General features: G+C 57.3%; 2 protein-coding genes across 2 annotated transcripts in view; one reads left to right on the plus strand and one right to left on the minus strand.

Moving 5' to 3' along the window:
- CDH23 (cadherin related 23) overlaps positions 1-25,374 on the minus strand; it is a 450,353-nt gene that overhangs the window by 78,108 nt on the left and 346,871 nt on the right. The window contains exons 26-35 of the mRNA XM_027129962.1: positions 24,565-24,784; positions 22,675-22,827; positions 20,514-20,627; positions 18,572-18,720; positions 9,209-9,269; positions 8,094-8,242; positions 3,727-3,862; positions 1,802-2,190; positions 859-960; positions 545-547 (exon numbers count right to left, since the gene is read on the minus strand). Coding sequence (XP_026985763.1) covers positions 545-547; positions 859-960; positions 1,802-2,190; positions 3,727-3,862; positions 8,094-8,242; positions 9,209-9,269; positions 18,572-18,720; positions 20,514-20,627; positions 22,675-22,827; positions 24,565-24,784 — 1,476 coding nt within the window. The remainder of the gene's footprint in view (positions 1-544; positions 548-858; positions 961-1,801; positions 2,191-3,726; positions 3,863-8,093; positions 8,243-9,208; positions 9,270-18,571; positions 18,721-20,513; positions 20,628-22,674; positions 22,828-24,564; positions 24,785-25,374) is intronic.
- CUNH10orf105 (chromosome unknown C10orf105 homolog) lies at positions 14,980-17,984 on the plus strand. Its single transcript, XM_027129971.1, has one exon. The coding sequence runs from the start codon at positions 14,980-14,982 to the stop codon at positions 15,349-15,351; it is 372 nt and encodes a 123-aa protein (XP_026985772.1). The 3' UTR covers positions 15,352-17,984.

A 25,374-nucleotide genomic window follows, 5' to 3' on the forward strand; every position in this document is an offset into this window, starting at 1 on the left:
ACCCCGAAGAGAGGGAAGGGGGCCCCCTTACAGACCCCGCTCCCATCACCCCTCCTAGTTTACAAAGGCTTCCTATCGGCCAGCTCCGTCACATCCTCTGAGGAAGGCAGGGCAGTTGGTATGATACCCACTTTAGACCCGAAAAAAGGAAGCACAGAGAGGTTGAGCAATTAGCCTTGTCACACAGCCGCTGAGGAGTAGAGCTGGGATGAGGCCTCAGTGTTCCCTCCACTGTGTGTTCCACACACTCCTTGTTAGTGCAGTGCCCACCCCAGGACCCACGGGGGGTGGGGGCTAGACAGGACAAGGAGGGCAGAGGGGACAGAGCTGGACGTGGAGTTCGTGCTCGGGAGGGGCCTGGGCTCAGGTGTGAGAGTGGATGGGTGGGGGAGTTTGGGAGGGGTCTGAGCAGGGACCAGCTGCAGTCCTGTCCATGTGCCCTCTCCCCCAGGAGAGGCAGGAAGGCCCAGTGCCACACAGCGCCCAAGCCAGCACTGGCCACAGACAACCCACAGGGGAGGGCACCAGGCCATGGGCTACTCACCTTCTGTAGGCAGAGGCGGCAGGAGGTGGCCAAGGGAGAGAAAAGGCAAAGATGCAGACGGTTAGCAGTCCCAGCTCTTCCAGCCCCACTCCAAGCAGTGGTCTGTGGAGGATGCCACCCCTCCCCCCACCTGAGGTCTCAGCCCTGCCCAGGCTGCCCGGGAAGGTGTGGCATGGCCGGCTGCAGTGCCGTTCCTGGGCTACCTAAACCCTCACCCACTGCCTGCCTGCCTGCTGGGTGAAGATGTCAGTTTGGGGGAACTTGGAGCGGTGACAGGCTGTACCCGTGGGGCTCTCGGCCGGGGATCCACTCACCACGGTGGAGTCCACCTTGGGGCCGCCGTCGTCTGCCACCACCGTCAAGGTGTAGAAGTCGCTTTTCTCCCGGTCCACCAGGCCCTTGACGGTGATCACACCCTGCAGGGAGGGGGTCAGATGGGCAGTGACATCGTATCCCAAGCAGTCCTGCGCCCTGGCCAAACTAGACTCCTTGCCAACCCGGGACATTCTGTCCACTTTCCCACCTTCACATTACTCCCTCTGCTGGCATAACTTCTCCGTGAAGCTCTGTCCGCTGAAATCCTACTTCTCTCTCAATCCCACTCGGATATTACCTCTTCCATGCAGGCTTCCCGCTTCCCCAGCCAGGTACGATCGCTCTCTTTATTTGGGCCCCGAAGGCGCTCCATTACACCTCTATTGTAGAGCCTTTCATCTCTTCCCTTGTGATGCTCTGACCTGCATCCTTGATTATTCCCACTTCTACTCCTAGCCTGAGAGCTCTCTGAGGGCTGCAAAGGGTCTTGTTCATCTCTGTGTCCCCAGCATGCCCCGGAACAAGGTGTGGCACATTGTAGCAATTATTACTGTGCTTATTTTCAAAGAAGAGATTCTGAGAGAAAACACACTAACGCAAAGATGGAGGAGTAAGATCCAGGCAGTAGATAAGACATCGCTGCACCAGACACCTAACGAAGACTACTAGCTACTGCAGTGAGGCATGAAATTTGTATCTGAGCCACGGTACAAAGGGAAACACCATGACTCGCACAGCTTTCGTTATCTAGTAACAAGAAGACAGCAGGTTGCCTGTGTATAAACTTTACCTTATCCCTGCATATTAAAGGGATGTATTACGGGGATGTTTATGACAAAGAAGAGTGCTGGGCATAGAGAAGGAGCTCAATGAACGCTGGTTAGCTTTACAGGAATTGAGCTTCCTGCCCTCAGAGAGAACCCTTGCTGTGCCATCCCTCACCGTGATGGAATCTATCTTGAAGAGGGCTTTGGCCTGGGCGCTGGTGTAGGCATCAAAGCGGTAGGTGATCTGGTTGATGTTGTCAATGGAGTAGGCCTGGACCCGCACGATCTCGGTGCCCAGTGCCAGGTTCTCCAAGATGGCAACCTCGTAGGAGGCGTTGGCGAATTGCACAGCTTCGTCCAGCTCGTTGAGCAGAGTGATGTAGACAGTGCAGAAGCCCTGGTTGAAGGGCGGTGCCTGGTCGGTGGCGGACACGTTCATCAGGTAGCTGGTCTTGGTCTCGTAGTCCAGGTAATCCACGGTGATGATAAGCCCCGTGCTCTCATCAATCTCGAACTTGCCCTCCGCGCCGGACAGGATGCGGTACTTCACCAGGCCACCATCCCCTACAGGAGGGCACAAGAGGCTATGCAGTCCCGGGTGGGGGTGGGCTGCCTTGTGGCTTTACAAGCTACCCCAGCACACCCACTGCTGTCCCAGAGGGACAGGGCGAGAGGCCTTGGCTCCCCTACCCAGCATGCACCACCCCCCGCCTCTGGGTCTGATCGTCCCAAGAGAAACTGTCAAGGACGGGGTCAAGGTTAAGGACGGCAAGGCCCAGCACACACTGGTGACGCCCTCTGGGGCCTGGCCTTGAGATGAGAGATATGCCAGAGCGGGTTGGTTCTGCTCCTGGAGCCATAAAATTCAAGCTCAAGCACCTCCCTTGGGTATCTGGACAAGGAGAGGGTGGGGAAATTAGGGATCCCTTGTAGTGGAGGCTTTGATTTAGAAAGCGTTCGACCGGGGCAGCATCCTCAGAAGTGGCTAAGCCTTCATCTGGTCCCTACAGCCAAAGGGTTCCAGTGCCAGGGTCACCTTTCTCTGTTCTCCCCACTCCCTCCACCCCCAATTCCTGTGCCTTGGAATACACGCTTCAACCAGGAGCTACAGTTGGGATTCCTTAGCTGAAGTCCACATACTTCAAAGAGAATGATTATAAAATCACTCAGGAAATCCCAGACTTCCTTGAAATTATTTGCAAAACTCTGGGCATGCATTCTTTCTGGGAAGGGACCCATAGCTTTCACTAGTTTCTCTGACCCAGAAAATGTCTTGAACCATTAGCCTCCAGCCACGTACGTGATCGGAACTGTATAAAGGTGCCATTTATTAAGGGAGCACAGTCGCTCGGGAGTTTTCAGGCCTATTTCTCCCTCTACTCCATCCCGTGCTCCAGGTGAGCTGGGGGTGCTGACAGGGGCTGGGTTGGGGGCCACCGGAGCAGCTGACATGAAAGAAGGGCAGGAGCTGGGAAATGAGAAGCACAGGAAGGAGGTTTTCTCTGGCTGTATCCCTGGCCTGCGGCACAGGCCCAGACAGCCAGGCCCTGTGAAGAGGCCCACAGCGACCTGGTCATCTTTCTCCTTCATTTTGTGCTGCTAACGGTAGCCACCTCTAGGGCTCGGGGCCTTCGGCGAGGTCCGGGCTGCCTTCAGGGATGGCCACAGCCCTGTAGAACAGGACACTGCCTCTTGTGAAATGTGTGTGTGCCAGGCCCTGGGCTGCGCTGGCTGGAGGAGCAGGCCTCAGCCAGCTTTTGGACAAGTCCTTTATCCCCCCCAGCCCTGCCTAGCCCTTAGCCAAAGGTTAGCCAGGAGCTGCCAGGTTCTGGGACGACAAATCCGGACTTCCCAAGCTTGTGACCTCTCCTCTCTCTGCCCAGAAATCAGGGCAACTCCCCATGACTCCCATCCTCCTGGGACTGGGAATCTGGTGGGGATGCCACCAAGACTGTCCCATGAGCCCCTCCCCACCTGGGAGCCACTCAGTGGGGGAGCCGAGGCATCCTGAGGACGACAGGCCCCACGGGAGAGGGAGGCATGAGCTGGGGCGGGTCACTCTGGGGAATGGACTCCCCGGCTTCCTCCTGCCAGCCTCACCAGTGTCTCGGTCCGTGGCTCGGACGACGATGACCGACGTGCCGATGCCCGCTGTCTCACGAAGCTCCAGGCGGCTGTACTGCTGCTGCGTGAACACTGGGGCCTCGTCGTTGACATCCTCCACGTACACTATCACCTGCACGAGCCGGGCCAGGGATGAAAGGTCGGGGGGGGGGGGGGGGGGGGGGGGCAAGCCCAGGGCTGTGCCCACCCAAGCCTGCGTGTCTGGTCACTGCTCTCCTGGGCCAGCTGTGAGCTCCCTACAGAGGGCCTAGGGCTGTCCGGTTGGTCACCATGTTCCCCCACCCTGCACAGTACCTGGCGCATGGCAGGTGCTTAAACGTCATGTTAGAGAACAAACTTTGTCTTGCTCTTGGCTCTGCTGCAAATCCTGTGGGAACCTGTGGCTAACTAGTGAAACTTGGGCTGTCCAATTTCTCAGCTATGAAACGGGTAACATCAATTTAACAGTTCACGCCCGTCCCACTCCTAGGATGGTTATGAAGACAAAATGAGCCAGGGTCTTGCAAAAGCGCCTGAAAAGTTTAAAGGGACCCCATTCAACTATCAAGATACATCTGGGAGAACAGAAATGAAAACGTTAAGTATGGCGGTAGCAGAGGATGTTGGTGCTCAGACTACTCTAGATTCTCCTGTGCTTTCTCTGGTGCTCTCACTGCCAGCGGCCAGAACTGTGGTTCTTTGTTGGGGACTAACCCCAGCCCCCGCTGCTGCCGGAGCCAGAGACACCCAGAGAGCCGGAGGTGCCTGGGAATTACGTCCCACACTGGCTAAGGCAGCCCTTAGCCACTGACTGACGGGGCAGCTGAGATGACTCTCTCCAGAGCTCCCTGTGGGACTGAGTCACAGTTTCCTGTGTTCCACTTTGCCGGCTGCCTCTCCTTCCTGGTCCCAAGCCCCTTCCGGCTTTTCCTGGGAACACTTCCTATACTTCCCACTCATCACTTTCACACCAATCCTTGTCTCAGGATTTGCTTCTGCAGACCCTGCCCAAGACAGTGGCTATGTCTGAATTGTGGAATTATGCATAATTTTCATCACCGCTTATTTACATTTTCTAATTTCTCTTTAATGAACATGTATGTCTTACATAACAACAACAAAAAACAGTTCAAAAGATGTTTATGGAGAGAGATGTTATAGCTAGAGATCAGCACCCCACCCTTCTTTCTGTGCACCTCCATCCCCCCCCACCCCCCGGGAGCATGGGAGGGTCTGGTCCAGGTATGGGCAGGACCAGGGCTATGTCTAGAAGGATCAGTGTGGTGGGGAGGGGAGTTATAGGCAGAGACCAGAGAGTGGTGGCACTCAAGGAGGCCCAGGGCTCCTGCCTCTTTTCCCAGATGAGGGAACAGAGGCCCAAAGATGGGGGGACTTGCCCGAGGCCTCATGGTCACCAAGAGCTGGAAAGAGAGTGGGGCTTCTCCTGCTTCCGGGTCTAGCAACCTTACCACTCTTCGCTATATCCTGGGGATGAGCTGGCCCCCAAACAGGAGAGATACCCTACTTCCAGTCTAGAAGAGCCAGGGCCAGCAGGAACTGGTCAGCAGAGCGGGTGGGGAGTCAATGGGGTAGGGGCAGTGACATGTGGCGTGGACTTCACAGGTGTGGTCACCAGCACTGATGGTGGCGCGAGGCCTCGTCTGAGAGCACACATATCTGGTTTCTGATCTGATCACTGCCTCTCAGATCAGCCCCAGCTTCTCTTCCAGGGTTAGCTGGGAATTAGCTGGACAGAAGGGAAGGGGCTTCTGTTGGTATAAGTAGAAATGGTGCCCTGACCAGTGGAGAACTGTGAGGTGAGTGGGGTGGCAGAGCCAGTGGGGAGGAGAAGTTTACGGGGGTTAAGGTTTCTCTACTTCCCTGCTCTTGGGGCCCGTGTAGCCCTGCTATGTCATCGAATTTTCACGTCCAGACACCCAGAACCCACTATGCAAACTAGCATGCCTACTTCAGAGCACAGCTGCTCACAAGCCAGAACCTTCTAAGTCTGGCTTCACCAAGAACTTGGCTGGGGAGATCCTGGGTGGGGCGGGTGGGTGTGGGGGGGATTTGCATGGATGAATTTCAGGAACTCTCCTGCCGTAAACAGAAGCTGCCCGTCCATCTTTTGAAACTGTGAACCTTCCCCTTCCCGAGTCTGCTTGTCCAAATGGCCTTGACTCCAAGGGTGGCGGGGAAAACACAGAGCTAGTCTGACAGTGCAATAAACAGAGGGAGGTGGCATGGGGCCTGGGTGCGGCCCTCCATGAGACTGGCTGCGCGCCACTGTCCTCTAACCGGTCTCAGCCTTGTTTTTAGCAGCAGAGACAGGAGGTAAAGTGCTGTGCGGTTTGCAAACCTGAGAGACACAGATGTACAGGAAACAGCCAGGTCTGCCACGTTCTTGCTGAGCAGCAAGGCTCAGCGACTGAGCTGCCGGGCTCCCTGGGTTCCCAGCCCCACTCTCCGTCCAACGCTGTGCCACGCAAAGGGGACGAGGCAGGAGATGTGTGTGCGCGTGCACCTGCGTGGTGTGCGCGTGAGGCCCCGGTCTCTACGAAGACCGTTTCACTTCACACTCCCTGGCCCCTCATCTGTGCTGTCCTGGTCTCTGAAGCAGGAACAGGAGAATATGGATTGCCCCTACAAGCCAGGTCTGCTGCTGCTGGGAAAATGAGTCCAGGGAGTCCCTATACTGTCTTCAGGAAGGTCCCCAGCTTTCCCAGGGCTCAGGGGTGTGGGAGCTGGCTACCGTAAGGGCCATCAAGTCCTGGCCCTAGGGCCAGCGACCAAATTCCCACCTTAAAAATGACTCTTTGGGGATAAGGCAGCAGTGGCCTCTGTGCTCTGGAACCTTCCGTGAGGCAGCGTAGTACTGTGGTTAAGAGAACAGCCCTGAGCTGACTGCCTGGGTGTGAAGGCTGGCTCTGTCTACCCTTACTGCCATGGGACTCTAAACACATTGGCGAAGCCCTCCTTGCCTCAGTCTCCTCATCTATAAAATGGGTATAATAACAGTGCCTACCTCATGGGGTTTTTATGAGGCTTAAATGAGTTCACTAAGTAATTCACGTGCTGATTTAATATCTCGCAGTCATGCAGGTGAGCGTGGCTGTGTGGAGCTGCCCTGGTGCACATTCGGGTAACTGTCTCACCCTCAGTCACCAGGGCCCTGGAATCAAGCAGTCCCAAGGTATAAATACCCGGGGGATCTGACCCCCTCAGCCGTCTCCATCTGGGAAGATCTCACTTAGAGGGGCAGCCTAAAAGGACCCAGGTTTCCCTTCCCGTCTTTTCCTGGGGCAGAGCTGCGGGGGCAACGTCAGAAGACGGGCCAACGCTGAGTCACCCGCTCCCCAGCACCTCCTTCGTGATGGCGACCCGAGGCAGGCTTCTGTTCACTGTTTCCAGCCTGAGGGAAACAGTGGGGCAGAGATGGGGCGATAAGAGGAGCTGATTCAGCCCCACTCAGCTCTGGGTGAAAGTCCCTGCTCGCTCCCCACCCCGTCTTTTCCCATCTTCCTCCTACTCTTCACCTCTAGGGTCTGACTCACTTTCCATCTGGTTAAGGGGAAGGGGCTGTGAGCTGCTGAGTGTGCAGTGGGGGCAGGATGGGGGTGACTTGAAGGTATCTCATTCATCTCAGTCATCCCCTTGTTACAGGGCAGGAGAGTACGTCAACCAGCCCAGCCAGTGGAATATCTGGGTGCGTAGTTTTGACCATTCGGGAAGATTAAGGTCGATTTGATTTCAGCTCCGCAGTGGAGAGGCCCGAGGTGAGTGAGGGTGGGCAGAAACGAATATAGCTGATGGGGCAGTTGGGAGCGCCGACTGGAATATCTGGGGGACACTTCCAATGGAAAGAACACCGAACTTGGACCCAAAGACCTGGGCTCAAGTCCTGGTTCTATCACGAGTGACTTTTCTGTGCCTCAGTCTCCTCATTTGGAAAATGAAGTTGGCAACAGCCACAGCTCCAAGATCACGTACGTGAGATTGCCTTGGCCCACCCTAAGGAGCCGTGTGGATGCAGAGGGTTAGCAGAGTAAGGACACCTCATCCCTTAGGATGGACACCAGCATCACTGATCCCTTTCTACATCTGAAGAAACTGAGGCTTAGAGCAAAAGGACACGTCCAGGATCCCAGGCTCCCCCACCGTACCTGAGCTCCAGGTGCCATTTGGCACCTAAACGAGGGGTGGCCCTGCCCCCACCGGGTTCCACCTGGTGGCCAACTCTGGCTCACCTGAGGCCTTGGCCCAGCCCTGAGGTCGGCGCTGAACAGGGCGCAGGGCTTCACCGAGAGCTGTCCCCGTGTGCATCCCCACCACCCACCCGCCCAGCCCGAGCGCCCCCGCCTCACCCTGACGGAGCTCCGCATGGGGCCCAGGTCATGGTTGTAGGCCTCCACTATAAGAACGTGGGACGAGTTCCGCTCCCGGTCTAGGGGCCGCGGCCCTCGCATGAGAAGCCCACTGCTGACGTGGATCCAGAAGTTGTTGCCATGGTTACCTGCGCGGAGGGATAGATGATAAGCATGGGCTCTGCCCCGGAGTAGGATGCTTGTGGGATCGTGGTGGTGGTGGGAGGGAAGCTGGGGAGCCCAGACCCACAGAATGCAGACCCTGCCCCGAGGTCTTAGGAGCTTGGCTGAAGCCTGAAGTGGCAAAGAAGCCTCTGCCTGATGCTGCCCTGGCCTAGCAGGATTTGAGGGACGGGGCAGAAGCTCACTCTGTGACCCCCATGGAAGGCGTGCATGTCCCCTGAGACTCCCATACCCAGCGGTGTCAGTACATTCAATATTTCAGAGGACTCTGAGGCATTACAAAGAAAGGAACCCAAATCCAATTCTCTGTTGGGGGTTTAGTGGGGAAGCTCCCATTTCCTCATCTCGTGGACGCTGCTATTCCTTTGGGATCCACCCACCTCCACTCTCAGTCCGTGTGCTTTGCATAGGGGTGATTTCACCCGACGGCAGAAGTGAGCAGATCAGCACATTTTAGTCTCTGGCCATAGGGATTGGTTCAGGCATGGTCCCATGATTCCAGTTGGTCTAGTGAGACTCATTCTGGGGAGCTCACTGGGGGGCTGTCCTAGTGTCCCAGGCCATAGTGATTGGTTCAGGGATGGGCATAGGATACATGTTGGGCCAATGAGGCTCAGTCTCTTGGGAGCTCACTGCCAGGGGCTGCCTTGTTCCCCAAGGCCCCCTCTGTCAGGGTGATATCCCACCATGGGACATGAGGAACTTGGGGAGCATAGCAATCGAATGCATCCTCACTTAGAATACAACAAACTTGGCGCAGATGACTGGAGAACATCCCTGGTTCCTCCCTCTGACCTGCCCGCCCTGTGTGTATAGCGCTTGGGGCCTCTCTGGCTGCACCTCCCAAACCCTTGGCAGCCTAGAGAAGCTCTGCTACCCGCCAGGCAGGAGGGCCTGCCCCCCTCCCCGCCATCCTAGGTCAGCCCACTCACCGTGAAGGATGCGGTACCATACACGCCCAAACTCGCCCTCGTCCGCATCCGTGGCTGTTAGCTGAGGGAGAATGAGACACGTGGTTACTCCTTGAATTCCACTCACAGGCAGAGAAGGTGTTTCTGGAGTCCCTCCCCTTCCCTCACACCACTCCCAGCCCGTCCTGCCTAAACCCATGGTTTCCCACGAGGCTGGGGGTGTGGGAGAGGAGAGAGACACATCTTTCTCATCCCCCACTAGGAAACCTGTCTGTTGATGGCCCCATGCTGCCCTGTCCATGGCGAGGCACCTGCCAGCTCTGTTCCCTGACCCTCCTCTAGGTTCTCAGGGAGCACGGAGGAGAAGGTGGGTGACAGCACTGCAGCTCTCTAGATCCAGGCTTGACTAGCTCAGCCCTCCACAGTTCCCTCCTTCAGTCTTTTGAGATTCCAGGAGCCTCACCTGGGGTAGGTGGATTGCATGACTTCTCCTTGCCCACACTTCCTTGGTCTGAAGCTATTCTAGTCACACTGGCTCCCAGCCAGGCGCTGTATACTATAACAGCCACACTGGGGAGACCCAGAAATCCCACCTCCCAAAGGTTCCATGTCCGTTCACACCAGGATCATTCCAGTGTATTCCAGCCCACCCAGCTTGCTCGGCTGTACCTCAGGCTTATGGACTATCTCCAGGGGGACTTGGGGTATGCTGTTCTCACTCTGAGAATGCCCGGTCCTTAGCCCTTTTGACAAGGAGTCTGGCCTTGAGGCTGTTGGCAGTCACAGCTGGCCCTGAGGTGTGTCCTGTCAAACTGCGAGCTGAACACCTCCTCTACCTGCCACATACCGGAAAGGAGCAGAGAACTCCCCTGCAAAGTGATAGAGAGAGAGGCCCGAGCCTGCCTGGCTGGGCAGGCTCCCATGGGGCCACAGTACGTGTGACTTGCTTTGTAATGCCTGGGACCCTCCCACTTCTTCTGGATCTGCCCTCTTGTCTCTGCCAATCACTTCAACCCTGTGCTGTGCGTCTAAGGATTTTGAAAAGTGTGTTGATGGTGGGCAGAAGGGGAAGTCTGTTGGTGTGAAAGGAACAGAGGGTCTGGGTCAGGGAGACCCAAGCGTGAATCCTGACTTTGTCACTTACTGGCTATGTGGCCATAGACACGTAACCCCACTGAGCCTCAGTAGGTACACTGATAACCAACCTTGCGGGGTTGATTAGAAATAATCTCTGCAAAGCATCTGGTCTGATGCCTGGTGCAGAGATAGATGTTGAAGGCTGGACATTGTGAGATAGGCCACCTTTTCCTGGGAGGCCCTCTTGATTTATACTGGAGGTGGTATGGCTGGGTTGCCCCTTGCTGTGGAGTTCTTCTTCTCTCCCATGAGAAGTCTTAAGAGCTAATAGGTGGAGGGATGTAGTGGGGCACTTCAACAGTCCGGATCTGGAAGGGCTCAGGACAGGGGAGAGGGCCAAGCTGTCCAGTGGATGTCCTTGGGTGTCTTCCATCCGTGCTGGGACTTCCCCTGGCAGCCTGCACCACCCTGGGAGTGTTGCCTCCTACCAGCTAAGAAGAATGAAGGCCATAGATGAGGTGTGCAGTCAGCTTGGGAAGAGAAGGTGAAGGAAAATGAGATTCACTGAAGGGCGAGGTGTAAGATGCAGCAATCCCAGTGGGAGCTCTGGGCAGTGGGAACATCCTTAGGCTGATGCAGCTCACAGCACCAGATGCCTGGTGCCCACGCCTGCCCACGCTTTTCAGGGAAAGCACCAAATCCTACCACTAACTTGCTGGGTGACCCTGGCCAGGCCACACCTCTTTATATCTCAGTTTCATTATCCGAGAGACAGGGGGATGGATGAGATGACCCCTCAGTCGTCTAATGGACTTGGCAATACTATCCATTTGGGGCTATGCAGAGGATACTTCTTCTGTTGTCAAGGGCTAAGGGCAGGAGGGAAGAGCTAAATGCCAAAAACTGAGGCTCCAAACAAGCAGGTGGAGCCCAGGCTCAGGCCTTGGGCAGAGCCACAACTCCCCACCTCCGTGTTATATCTCTGGGAGCTTGGGGGTCCTTGATGGGAAAGCTGCTTAAGACTTAGGCTCCTAAGCAGGCAGCTGGTTGCCAGGGAAGTGCTGGCCTCCAGGAAGAAAGGAGGCTGGGGGAGGGGGAGGGGGAGGGGGAGGGGAGTGGGAGGTGTGTGTGTGTGTGTGTGTGTGTGTGTGTGTGTGTATGTGTGTGTGTGCGCGCGCGCACGCGTGTGTGTGCGTGCGCGCGTGCGGCCACCACCTGGAGGGTCTCCAAGGGCCCACCCAAGCTACAAGCAGCACAGCCCTGGCTGTCTCTCAGTCCTGTGCTTTCTGCCCTGTTATCTCTCTGACCTTTGAAAATGCCTCTCTCCCTCACTTCTGCAGCCAGACGCCCTCAAAGGGAGGTGCTTTGCTGGGAAGCTGAGGGGAGGGGGGCCTGGGGATTATCAGGGCCCATCTCTCTGCCTGTTCCCCTCCCGCTGTGTGGCTTGTAGCCCCTCTCCCTGGTAACCTGAAGGCTGGCAGGCACTGAATAGCAAGCCGCTGGCTGCCCCTGACCATACTATTCAAACATCCAACGGGAAGGTGAGAGCTGTGGGTGCAGAGGCAGGGAAACCCTCCCCCTGCATCTCCCCAGTGCCTCCGCCCCTCCAGAGGGCTCCAAGGAGACAGGCTGGAGTGAGGCCGTGGGAAGGCTCGGGAGCTCCCAACTCCTCTGCAACGCTCCCCTCTCCCAGCCCAGTTGCCATCCCTACCCTCCTGGCTGTCCCCTCCCTCAAGGCAGGGCCCAGGCTCTCCCAGACAAAGCCAGGTCTAACTGGAGAGTGAGGGGCGAAGGCCACTCTGCCTGGCTGGCTGAGGGGCACAGGGCAAGGCAGAGCCTAGGGCAGGTTGGGTCACAGTGGTGCCCGGTGCTCCTGGGGCCTCCCTTGGACAGCTGAGAAGAACTCTTCGCCCGGCTGGGGACTGCTGAGGGCTGGCTCAGAGGTCAGTGCTGGGGGACTGCAGGAAAGTGGGGCTGCACCCTTCCTGGGGTACTTTAGGGAGAATGTGAGGGCGTGCTCAGACCTGGGGAATCCCTCCACTCTTCTGGAGAGCAGAAAGGCCCAGTAGGAGCAGTGGTTAGTCCGAGGCTATATAGAAAGTCGTGCTGACATCAGTCCCCTCTGCTCACAGCGTGCCCTGCTCTATGGAGCTCTGAATGAAGAAAGAAGGTTCTAGACTAAGCTTGCAGAGATATGTCCAGAGCAAGGCCTGCCGGCATGCCTTGGACTCCAACAGGCAGGGGGAGGCTTCAGCTGCTCTCAAAATCATTCCAAGCCTTGGTCTGATGGAGGTCTCCTTTCCCCAGAACGACGGGTCCCTGCTGGCTGCTCAGAAAGGGTATCAAGGGGGCCTGCAGCTGGCTTTGCTGTGCGTCCCGGGGGGGATGGCTTGATGTTTTCAAGCACTTTGGAACCTCTTGCTTTGAAGGAAAATACTCGAATGCTAATTATAGCCTCACTTATCTTCTTTTAAAGCGCTGCCCCAAGGACTGAAGCCTGGACCTGCTTTGCTGGCCTGATAGGGTCTCCAGATCCATGGGAAGGCCTTGAAATAACATTAGGACTAGTAGGATTGAGACTTTTCCCACTTCCGAATGCCCTTTTCTTACTTCCAGCCAAGCACTGCCCTGGGTAGGACAGACGGACGGGCAGTTTTCTCCTCATGGGACATGGTGGTGGGCATACCCCATCCTCCTTCCCTGCTCAGATTCAAGGAAGGGCCAACCCATGTATGGCCCGGCCAGAGCACTCTCTAGGCCTGATGCCCGAGAGGCAGAGGCCCTGGGCAGCTAGCTGGGCATGAGAGTTTCCATCTGGGAGCTGGGAGGGGTCATGTCCTGTCTGGAAATGCTGGAAGGAGTGTGGTGGGAACTGGGTGGGGGGTGGGGGTGCACTGGATGCCCTCAGTCGCTGCCGGGCACAGGGGAGGCTGCAGGCGGGAGGAGGCTGTGTACAGGCAGCTGGGAGTTAGGTCCTGTGGCTGCTGGTGAGTGCCTGGGCAGCGTGGGGCTGGGCCGCCCCTCTCCACTCCCCTCTGCCTGCTGATTTGGACTCTGCAGCCCACATGCAGAGCCTCGGCAGGGCACGACCTAAAGCCCTTCCTTCTGTCTAGTGTTGGCGCTAGACCTTGACTGCGTTAGCATAAGCTGCAAGTTGGGAAAAGGAGGGAAATCTGTTACCCATCAGGCTCATGAAAGTCTCCAAGGTCAAAGAGAAATAGATGATTATTTCTTATTAGACCCCCCTTTTGGATTTCCTGTCCTGTGTTTGTAGAAATCACAGATCACAAACGCTGGCCTGGAAGCTAGATGTAGCCTCCTTATGCATTTTGTTTGGCCTGTTGTAGTATTTTAAATATTTGAAAATTCATTTCGATTTTTTAAAAAATCAAGTTTGTTTGTCCTTTGCAGTGTCTTTTTTTCCCCCCTCTCTCTCTCAATCAGATTTGAATTAGTTGCCAATATTTAAACATCAGGAACGTTTGCCTAAAAAGTCCAGATTTCTGGTTTCTCTCGGGAACCTGGAAGGGGACCACAGGGGCTTGCCTTCCGGCATTCCATCAGCCTGGCCGAGGCCCCTCGGCCTCTGCTCTCCAGGTAGGCCTGCCCACCTGTCCCGCTGGTCACACGTTATCTACCATCTGCGCTCTGTAAGCATTTTAATTTGCAGCCAGAAGCTCAGCTTGACTTTCCAGCTATAAGGACCACCTGCCGTCCTCCCTCTAGTGGGATGCTCCTAAGTGATAACAGGTGACTATGTCAGGGTTTCGAGCCCCATCTTGTCAACTCAGTTGCTCTCTGTGGGTTCTTCCCCACCTGTTCTCAGAGCTGCTCAGGGAGTCCTGGGAGAGAGTTGGGAGCCAACGGGGTGGCAAGGCCACTGGGCCAGGAGTCAGGAAACCTGGTCCTGGTCTTGCTTGCCCACTGGCTCACAGTGTGACCTTGGCAGTCCCTTATTTGGGCCTCAGTTTCCTCACTTGTCAAGGGAGCAGGTTGGTCTTCCTCAGGAAGCACCAAGAGAAATTCCCCCAGGGCCAGGCAGGTGACACAGGTGTGCAGGGGGCCTGAGGGCAGGGAGTGCGATGGGCTGGGGGCCAGCACCCTGTCTAAACGGGGCAGCTACGGCTCAGCCGCGGCCACTGGGTGCCTGGCCCCATGTTGCCAGTGTTGAAATTCTGAAATTTCAAGAGAAGCCAGACGTTCAGATATTTATGTGAAATATCTTGGTTTCCTTTTGTTTTTTAAAAATATTCACAATTAATTTAAATTTATAAAAACACTGCAAGAACCCAACAAAACACACTGGTGCGTCCCCAGTTTGCAGTCTTGGCATTAGATAACTGCTAGGGTCCTTGCCTGCTGCAACCTCCTATGATTGATGAATCGTTCCTGGTCACAGAGCACCTTAGTGATGGAGTTGGTCTTAGATCCCAAGTTTTCAGTCTAAGACTATTGTAATTCATGAAAATTGACTTTAAAATGCCGGAAGGCACTACCCTCGTGCCTCCTCCATGAGTTCACGTCCAGCTCCATCACTTTCCCAGTGTGTGACCTTAGACCTGTTACCTCTCCCAGCCTCATTGCTCTAACTTGTAAAATGACCGTAATGCTATCTGCAGCTAGGTTAGCTGTGTCTAGAGTCCATCGAAGTTCCCCTCCCTCTCCAGTCCCAAGTCCACCTGATTTGTTCCTGTCCCATTCTTGTTGCAGGAGCCATGAGCACAGAGGGCCCCAGCCCCCTCGCCTTCCTCACAGCTCCTGCCACTCCGGGGAGGCTCTCAGTGGCAGTTGACCCCATCCCCGTGCTCATTGCCCTGGCCTGCATCTTCCTCCTGCTGGCCACCTGTCTGCTGTTCATGACCCTCTGCAAGCCCGCTGCGCTGGAGCCAAGGCGCCGCTGGGCCTGCGAGTGCATGCCGCACCACCCGGGGAGCCCCAGTGAGCCCCAGCTCCGGCTCTGGAAGCGCCTGGGCTCGCTGCGCCGCTCCCTGCACAGCTTCCGCCGTGGCTGGCCTGCCCCAAGGCGCCCCCTGCCGGGCAGAGAGGACCACGACGACTGTGACTGCATAGAATCTACAAAGATGTGACAAGAGTGTCCCCCTACTCCAGGGTCCATCTGCGGGCCCTCCTGCCTCAGACGGAAACTGGCACCACAGGCTGCAAGAGGACAGTGGCCCAAACAACATGGGCCACGCGCTCACCCCCACGGGTTCCCTGTGTGCCCAGGCCCGTGGCCTTTCCCAGAGACGGCCCCTGCAAGAACACCTTCCTTCCTGCAGACACTCTAGCTGCTGCCTGCTGGAAGACTCCTGGACCAAGCTGAGCGCCTGCAGCCATGGGGACCCTTGGCCCAAGGCTCTGAACGGTACAAACCTGGGGCCCCCAGGGCCCCTCTCTGACCACCAGGCACCAACCGTCTCCAGGAAGCGGCGCCCCTGCTTCCCAACAGAAGCCCTGCCCGCCCTCCAGGTGCCAAAACCCAGCTCAGATTCCAGTGCGAGTTGCTGAATGGCCAAAGGTTCCCTCCAGCCAAGTGAAATACTCAGCCCCTGCTGGGGATAAGGGAGTGTCCTGCCCTCTGTGCCAACTCTGTGCCCAAGGCAAAGGGGAACCCAGGGAGTCTTCTCCTCGGACTTCCTGGGCCTGCCAGCATTTGCCTGTGATACACGGGAGCAGCCAGCACCCTTGGGTGGATCAGATGCTGGGTCCCTGCTGGGAGGAGGGGCAAGCAGGAGGAGCTCAACACCACCCAGCCAATCACAATCTCGGCTGTCATCTTGGCGTGCCCCCCCGCACCCGGCCCCCATGCGCCTCTGCTAAGATGGATGAGGAACGCGCTGAGAATGAGTTAAGAAGCTCCTTGCACAGGCCAGGACTGGTCCTGTGTCAGAGTGGGAGGAGGCACTGCCAGCAGCTGGAGGTGTTACTCTCTGGGCTCTGAGGACACAACATAGCGGCTTCATGCGTCACCCAGGGAAGGAGGCGGCCTTCCTTCGAGTGGAAGGGTCCAGCTCTCTCCAGGACGGCTGTGGGCCCTCAGGCTCGGACCACATGACGTGTGCTATCTGTATTTTTGGCCACTGCTTCACTGACTGGCTACTGTCAAAGTAATCCCACACCAAGGTGGGCTTCTCAGAATCCCAAACCTTCAGCCTCTCGTCACGATGCTGGGGTTAAACACTTTGGTTGGGTCCCAAATTTGGAGGGTGGGCAGAGGGGTCTGAACTGCCCAGCTTCTGCCCCAGAAAGTCATCTGGCCAGGGCCACCTGGTACCCCACCACGGACTGCTCCACCGCGCCGTGCTACGCCCCATAGCACAGCCAGCCGAGTCTCCTCACAGGGTGAGCTCCGATTTTGTCATCCCCGGCTCCAAAACCTTCACTGGCTCCCTACTGCCAGATCAAGCCAGAGCTCCTTCGTCTGGTGTTTGGCGCCCACTGGGAGCTGGCTGTGAACGATCCTTCTAGCCTCTTCTTGACCCAAGACTCCAGGTAAACTGAAATACCTGTCCTCCCCTGGCTACGGCTTACCTGGCACGCCCTCTGTGAAGCCCTCTTTGCTCTACACCTGAAACCACCTCCTACCTGAAACCAAGGGAGGGCAGGGACACTTGCTCTTGGCAGTGTGGGTCATCCCTGTGTCTCCGCCTTCCCACAAGCCTGGGAGCTCCCAGAGAGCGAGACCGCATCCAACCCCTCACTCTGCCTCACCAGCTCTGGGCTCAGAAGTATGGGGCCTCTGTTGACTGAGTGAAGGGTGGCCCCGTCTAGTCCCGGGGGGCATCCCCTTCTCCCTTCTGATGCTTCTACGGAGAAGCTCTCTGTCCAAGCAGGCCCTCTTGGACAGGCCCAGTGTACCTTCCTTTTGGGTCAGCCTGACATCACATCAAAGAGCGAGCCCGCCTTGGCCAGAAACTTACTTCCAGGGGGGCCTTGGAGAAATCACCAGTGCCTGAATTTCTCCCTGAGAAACGGGAAGAATCAGGCCTGCCTTATATTACTCACAGAGCTCTAGGATTTCAGTCTGAGTAGTTTGTATAAATAGAAACCAATTCTTGGGGTTTAGAAAGTGCGCAGGCCCCCTCCTGCAGCACTGTGTCCCCCTCCCTTCCAGATTAGTGACGCCTCCCTGCTTTGCCTCCTGCCAGCTCTCCCTGAGGCATCCCAGGCTGAACTCTGCCTGCAGCCGGTCCCCCGACCCCCGCTGGCCAGCGTGCTCTGCCTAGCACGTGGTGTCACCGGGGTGGGCAGTAAGGCTACCCCCGGCCTGAAGGACGAAAAGCTGGGGAGGAGGAGGGGCTCTCAAAGGCTGCCAGACCCCCAGCTGTGTCCCCAGGTTGGTCCTGGGAGACGGGTGTTAGGTTTTGGGCTAGGGGAGAGGCGGGGCCCCACAGCTTGGTGCATGTGGGGTGTCTCTAAACCCCCAGGAGCTGAGGCTCAGAGGGACAGATCCCTTTTCTAGAACCAGCCCCCAGAGTCCAGCAACCCCCCGTGGCTTCCTGGACTCTCTCTTGGCACCTCTGGAAGTCAGCGCCCTGCCCCCGGCTCCCCTCCTGCCCCACGCCCGGCCCTGATGCAGGGAGGGGGCACACTCCCAGCTTCCTGCTCTCCTGCCCCTCCCAAGCCCCGGAGCCCGGCCCAGCGGGCAGGCCCAGATTCGCTCTTGGGCTCAGCCTCCAATGGGAAACCCTGCGCTCAGCTGGTGAAGAGGGTGATTCATGCCCGGCCTCCCTCCCCACGCAGCAACTGAGGCCTCCAGCGAGGGCTGGGGAGGGCACCCAGCCTCCTTTCCAGGTCCCCCCCTTCCTCCCTCGAGGCCCAAGGCTGTCGCTCCTGCTCCCTGGGCAAAGGAGCCCTTTCTTTTTGTGCCGGTTTATTTCCCAAGAGGGGAGCTTCAGCCAAAAGCCCTGTGAAAGCAGCTCTGTTCCGGGCCTCACTGGGCCCTGGCTTTCTCTCCTCACTCCTTTCTGGGAAAACGTGACACCTCTAGCTCCCCCTGCTCTGAAAGGCCTTTCTGGGTGCAGTGGGGGATGGGAGAGGACTGTGGGGGAGGGAGGGAGGAGAGGAGGGCCGAGGCCCTCCTTCTGTTTTGCGGGGAGCAAGGGCCCATCTTGGGCTACATAACCTCGGGGCCTACTCTCCCCAGGAGGGAGAAGGGAGCCTGGGCCCCCCCTTGGCCACAGCGCCGGCTACTTTTGGAGCAGCAGCTGGACCCTCTCCTATTTCCAGCCCGCTCTGCTGCGAGGCCACTGAGCGCGTGCGCTCTGAGCTGAGCGTGGCCCTGCCTGTGCCCCGGCCGCCACCTGCCTGCACGATGCTGTGGCCCTCAGGGATGTCCTCGGGGACGCTGGCTTCATAGCTGCTCTGCAGAAAGATGGGCCGGTTGTCATTCACATCCAGGACGGTGACAAACACGGTAGCCGTGCCTGTGCGCCGCTTGCCCACGGGGCCGTTGTCTGTGGGAGGTGAAAGAGGATGGGTGTTAGCAGCTGCCTGAGGGGCACGTTCCCGGGCACCAGCCGCAGGTACGCCCTGTTCCCCACCTGCTCTGGCCTTTGCAAGGGGGGGGCTCTTTTTCTCTTTAGATTAGGAACAACACTGACCGTATCTAATACGTTCCAGACGCTATTCTAACTCATTCAATCCTCACAGCAAGCCTGCCAAGCGGGCGCTCTTATCATCACCCCCATTTTACAAAGGAGGTAACTGAGGCATGAGGTGGGTTGAATGGTGGCCCCCAAAAGATACAGCCATGGCAAATCCCTGGGAACCTGTACGTGTAACCTTATTGGGAAGAAGGGTCTTTGAAGATGTAATTAAGTTAAGGATCTTGAGATGAGGTATCCGGTATCCTGGATTATCTGGGTGGGCCATAAACCCCATGACCCCATGGGGGTCCTTATGAGGGAAAGGCGGGTGGGATTTGACACAGAGAGGAGAAGGCCATGTGACGTTGGAGGCAGAGACTGGAGTTCTGCAGCCACGTGCAAGGAACCCTTAGAGCCACCAGAAACCGGAGGAGGCAAGGAAGGATTCTCTCCTGGAGCCTCTGGAGGGAATGCAACCCTGTGGACAACTACTTTTGAACTTCCGGCCTCCAGAGCCGTGAGGGAATAAATTTGTTCTTTAAGCCACCGAGGCTGTGGTACTTTGTTACAGCAGCCCTAAGAACCAGATACAGGTCCTGAGATGCCAAACCTGACTGCCGTCAGGGCCAGGAAGGCAAGACCCCACACCTGGGCATGCCTGCCTCAAGGGGCAGCTGTCCTCTGCTCCGGTCCACACTGGACAGGCAGGAGGGGGCCCAGTGACACTAGATCTTCTGATTTCTCAGGAGAAATCAAACGTCTGAGCTTTTAAATAAAATCTCCTGATTTTTAAACATTCACGATGAATTGTCATTTCTTATGAAACATGAGTTGAGTCAAACCCACCTACAGGATGGATTGGATCCCTGCATTCAGGGATGGCGGCTCTGCTTGATTTCTAAGCCTACGGTATCCAGGGGCTCTGCCCCTTCGGTTCCTTGCAGGACCCTCCCAGGGCTCAGCCCCAGGGGCAGCTGTTGGATCATCTTCCCTGGGAGAGGGAGCTTGTGCCCAGTTGCTGCATGACCAGGCAAGGATGGTCACCCTAGGGAGGAATGCTGCCGCTGCACTTGAACCCAGATTAAGGCTGGGGCTGCAGCAAGGATTTGTCACCACGTGAGCCAGAGGATGGAGCCAACACGCAGGGGGCAGAGCCAGCCAGTGCAGAGAGACTGAGGCCTGGTGGCATCACCTGAGCCCCAAAGCCAGTCATAGTTGAAGCTCCATCTCCCCGTGGACTGGTTTTGTGAGCCTACACGGTTGAAGTCAGTTTATTTTAAAATTTGCCGCCAAGAGTCCTAATTAATTGAAAGGCACTTGTAGAGGCCACTTCCTCCGAGAAGCCTGCTTTGATCACCCCCCTCCCCATGTTTCCACCACCCTCTGTGCTTGCTACCCTTGGGCCACACCTTCTTCCCTTTCTGCTTTGTCCTCCTGGTTTTGCAGTGATTTGTCTACGTGCTGCTCTCCCGTATGGCTCCCACACAGCCCCTGCCACACCACCTTGGCAGGTAGCGCCATGTGCCGAGCCTCACGGCCCGCAAGGGCACAGTAGTATACTGAGGGTCTGGTTGCCCTTTCTCCAGTGGCATCAGGGCAGAGCCTTTGGCTCAAGGCCTGGCTCCTGGAAGGCCACCCCACGTGAACCCACTGGTGCCTACCGATGGCCTCCAGGACGAGCGTGTATGAGGCTGTGGTCTCCCGGTCCAGGTTCACCACCGTTCTCACGACGGCGTCGCGGTAGCCAACGCTGAACTTCCCATCCACGTTTCCACCTGTGGGCAAGAGAGAATGAAGCTCTGGTCAGGAAACAGAGCTCCCGGCCAGGGAAAGGGCAGTGGCACCCAGCTCTGCTTCCGAGCCAGGACACTCCAGGGGTGGTCCGGGGGTGAAAGGCTGTGCTTTCCACTCGGCTTAGCCAGGGAAGGGGGTCCTGGGGGACTCTGATGAGGGCGTGGCCTGTGTGGGCTTAGGTGAACTGTCAAATGCCTGAAAATCATAAGGGTCTAACATTCATTGAGCACCTACTGTGTACCAGCCACTTTGTGGAGCATTTCCTCTCATTTGCACTATCACTACTTTGCAGAGAAGGAAAACAGTCCTTTAGTGAGGTTACAGGGTACAGTCACCTATTCGGGGTGTAGGACTCCCAACTCAGCAGTCTGATTCCCGAGTCTGAGTCCGTCTCCACTCTGCCACCTGCCTGTCGGGTAGAAGTGTCTGAGCAGTTGACCTGGGCTGGGGCTTTTATATGTGGCCAAGGACTTTGGAGTCAGCCGAGCGTTCTTGGGCCCTCTGAGTGGGGACTCCTGGAGGCTCCACAGGGTAAAGAGTAGAAGCAGGTGGACGGGAGACATGCCTCAGACAGTCCTCCTGAGTTCTGGGACAGGTGGGAAGGGTGAGGGCCTCCTCCCTGAGGCAGACACAAGCCAGGAAAGGACTCCATCAGAACAGTGTGGAGACCCTTCCCCTGCCAGCTGGGAGGCAGTGTGGCATTCTGGGCAGCAGAGGGCGCCACTGCATCGGGCTTGGGCTAGCTTGGCTCAGGACACAGCACAGCGTTGGGCGGAATGTGCAGGATTAAAATCCGAGAAACCTAGGGCTGGGAGGGCTCTCAGGTCAGCAGAAACTGGCCACTTTGAGGCACTGGGAAGTCATCCTAGGGGCTGCCGCCAGGTGTTCCCTTGTCCTCACATGGTTTGCTCCCGTTCCCCGAGCCTCCAGTATCTGCTCCCCAGTGCCTGAAGCACCATCTACAAGGGACACAATCTGACTCCAAGGGGCAGGGAAGGAACTAGGACACAAGTAGCGCTGGTGGCCAAACCATGGCTCGTGCCATGTGGGGGTCCTGATAACAGCCTTTTCCAGAGCAGTCTTGAGGACCGGCCTGTAAGGAGCTGGCCTGAGGGTGTAGGGCTCCTTTAGCGGGGGGGAAGGAGGGAAAGGATCTGGAAAGGGAGACAGAGGCCTGGGAGTTCACCTGGGCTGCAACTGTGGACGGGCCGTAGTCTGGGATTCCTCGCTCCGGAGGAGAGGCATCAGGGAGGCTGGTGTGTGCACGGCATGTGTGTACATGAGTGTGCATGTAATGTGGCTGCAGGTAGGCCATGGACAGAGGGAAGATTGAGCCAGTAAAATGGCCGAGGGAGGGCTGAGGAATGTGAAAGAACTGCCCTGCTCCCTGCCATGCATTCCAGCACCTCTCATGTGTGTCCTGGACTGAAGAATGCTGGTAGACTCTTCTAATCCAGGAATGACTAATACGTGGCATGTTTACCACCACCTACCAAGCCTACTGTCGTGGCAGACATCACTAATCGATCATGGCTCCCCTTCTACTGTTGAGCCAGACGTGGCCTCATAGTATTTCTCCACAGGTCTCTAAGTGGTAGCCACTTGACACTTTTAAGCGAAACCCATTTCACTCAGGGATGTCTAAGCCATCTGCCTCTAAACAGATGCAAATTCTCCTCATGGGTGAAAGGTCCCCAAGGAAGGAAAAGGCCACATTCCTCTAGTCACTGCTTTGTCACCCTGATATGGGGTGGAGTGGGGGGCAGGGCTCCTCCCCAGGAGTCACTGGCTCCACCACCCTCTAGAATAAACTTCAGGAAGTCCACCTCCCCACCCCCGTCCCCCTACAGGTTCAGGAGGCCCCCAGAGAGCCAGACCACAGGGACCCAGGAGCAAAACCCTGAGGAGAAGTCAAGGGCAAATCCTCAGGGAGACCCCAGCAGCAGCAAAACCCTGATGGCTGACTCAGGCCCCTTCCCCTCTCCCGGCTGGCTGCTCATCCGGGAGGGGGTGGAGGCAGGGCCAGACCTGTGATGAAGTAGCTGAGCTCAGCGTTGAGGCCCACGTCGTTGTCGGTGCAGTTCAGCCAGACCACCCGGAAGTCCCGCGGCACGTCCTCGGACACGGAGACGTTGTATGTGGCAGGGTGGAAGGTGGGTGTCTCGTCATTCACATCCAGCACTGTGGGCAGAGTCGGTGGTCAGGGCTAGGCCTGGCTTCTGCTCTAAACAACCAGCTCTAAAGGCAGTGGCTCGTGCCACAGACCAATGGAAGCACATTTCCTAGGAGTCGACACCTGCGGGTCATGAGCTGAGGGCCCCCATGGCCGCTGGGGCCGGGACAGAGCTGACCAGAGATCCACACCCTCCCACAGCTCCCGTTCCCCTGGGGACTTGCTGCTGCTCATGCTGTCCAGACCCCACAGCCTCTTTCCAATACACGCCTAACAACGACGACGATAAGTTATGATGACGATGACGGCGCTCACCATTTCTCAGCTCTCCCCAGGTGCCAAGCGATGCTAAGTGCTGCCTCTACAGGACCACACGGGCCCCTCACATCATCCTCACAAGGCAGCCGTCATTAGACACACTATATAGGCGAGGAAGCTCAGAGCAACTGAATGACTTGTCCAAAGTCACACGGTGAGGGAGTGGTGGGGTGGGGGTCTGGGGAAGCCCGTCCCCAGTTTGTCCCAGGGAAAGTAGCTGGCTTTGAAAGCTAGCCTTCCTTCCACGTCCCAGCCAAAAAAGTCTAATCTCCCTTATAGATCTGTGTTTTCAGCTCTGCATGCCAGGCCCCCATTCCTCGGGCAGATGGAGCTTGGGATGACCTTCAGGGAAATGAGCCCCGCGCCACTCCGGCTCCTCTCTGTGATAACGTCAGGAGAAACGATAGGCTCATCTGATGACACGGCTTCTGCTGAGCCTTGGGAAAAAAAGCTGGGGTCCTCTCTGAGAGGACTGGACACCTGCCCTGCCAATCACGGGCACAGATGTGGGTCCTCACACTGGCACCAGGAGCCCACAAGCCTTGGACCAGCAGAGAGAGAACACTTGGCTCTCTAGTCGTCATCATCTTGGGTCGTGCTTAAGGAGGGTGAATGTTTGTGCCGAGCCAACCACCACCCAGCCCCCATCCCACGGAGGCTGGCAGGACCCAGGATGGGACCAGGCCTGTCCTAGAGAACAGGCCACATCCTGCCCATTACACTCTGAACTTGCTTCCCTGGGGTTACTCCTGGCCCTCTGTCAACAGCTCATGTCCACGTCCCAGTTTTGTCTTAAGAATTAAAGATACAGCCAGAGTAGATGAGCAATAGTCAACCCTCCTTGGCCTGGCCCCGCCCTGATAGAGGGTGGAGACGGTGGGAATTACCGAGAGGGCCCCAGGAAGATGAGGAATCCTAGGGAGCCTGGGAATCCCAGCTGCCCTCTTCCGGGGGTGACGCCCTTCCACCGTGATTCCAGGCATTCCCCACACGCGGGAGGGGAGGCTTCCCTTTACATCTCCAAATAGAAAGTCTGTCCCTCCAAAGACGAGGACAAAGGGTTTTGAACCTCCCCTGCCTGCTCGTGAATCCGAGGACGCCACCCCCTGAGCAAGCCCTCTCTGCTGCTGCCAGGATCAAAAAGGGAGACCTTAGCAGTGGGTCCAGGCCACTGCCCCTGGGCTCTGGGACCCTGAAGGCAGTGACCAGGTGGGAAGAAGGCCCTGCCGGCATTTCTGACTTAGTGGAGACAGAGAGGGCTCTGCTGTGTCGAATGGCTCCAGCTGAAGAGGGCGCCCATCGGCAAGGTAGCCTGTGCCGCCTGGACAGGGGACAGCAGTGGTGAGCGTGGGCTCCCAGCCGCCTGCCACTGCCCCAGGGCCCGTGCCATGTGCTCAGTGCAGCAGGAGGCACCCCTGCCCCCTCACCTCGGATGGTTAGCGTGCTGGTGGAGGTCTTGGGGGGTGCGCCCGCGTCGCTGGCCACCACGCGCAGCTGGTACTCGGCGATGCGCTCGCGGTCCAGCTCGGCGGTGGTGACCACCACGCCGCTGCTGCTGTTGATGAGGAAGTCCATGCGGGGCATGCCCACAGGCATGCGGTAGGACACCAGCCCGTTCAGGCCCTCGTCCAGGTCGATGGCCACCACCTGAGGGAGAGGAGGGGCCGCGTGAGGGGTGAGGACACCAGCACTGACGCTCATCCCCTGAGAAGTACTCCCTCCTTCCCGCTGACCCACGCCTGGCTCCAGCAGACACACCTGCCCCCACCACAACCCAGAGCCTCAGGCCAGGCCACTGTCCCCAGCGCAGCCTCCCAGATGCTCTTTAAGGGGGCAGCACGTCAGAGCTGAAAGGTATCCAGATGTAACAAGTGCGGCCGGGAGTGGGGTGGCGCGGGAAAGGGGCTTTTCAGAACAAGAGTCCAGGTCCACAGCCGTCCCCCCTTCAAAACCCTGCTCTCCTCATTAGGAAGCCCTCCCAGGCTCACCCCAGCTGGCTCGGGACCCTCCAAACTCGGCCGTCTCCCTCACCCCCGGCCCTCGTGCTGCTGGCTAGGAGCAGCTGTTAACAGCTCAGACCCCTTCAACTACATGGAGCTCAACTACACAGAACGTTTGACCAAAAGGACTCCCTTCCCTGCTTTGTTTTCATTTGTAAGACAACAAAAATAAGATGATATCAAGAACTTGTTTTTAAAAGTCACTTGAGGATTTGATTATTATTTTAAACAGGCCAT

The sequence above is a fragment of the Aethalodelphis obliquidens genome, unplaced genomic scaffold (genome assembly GCF_003676395.1).
Source record: "Aethalodelphis obliquidens isolate GAN/ISIS:26980383/991018 unplaced genomic scaffold, ASM367639v1 scaffold37, whole genome shotgun sequence".
NCBI classification, from domain to species: Eukaryota; Metazoa; Chordata; class Mammalia; order Artiodactyla; family Delphinidae; genus Aethalodelphis; species Aethalodelphis obliquidens.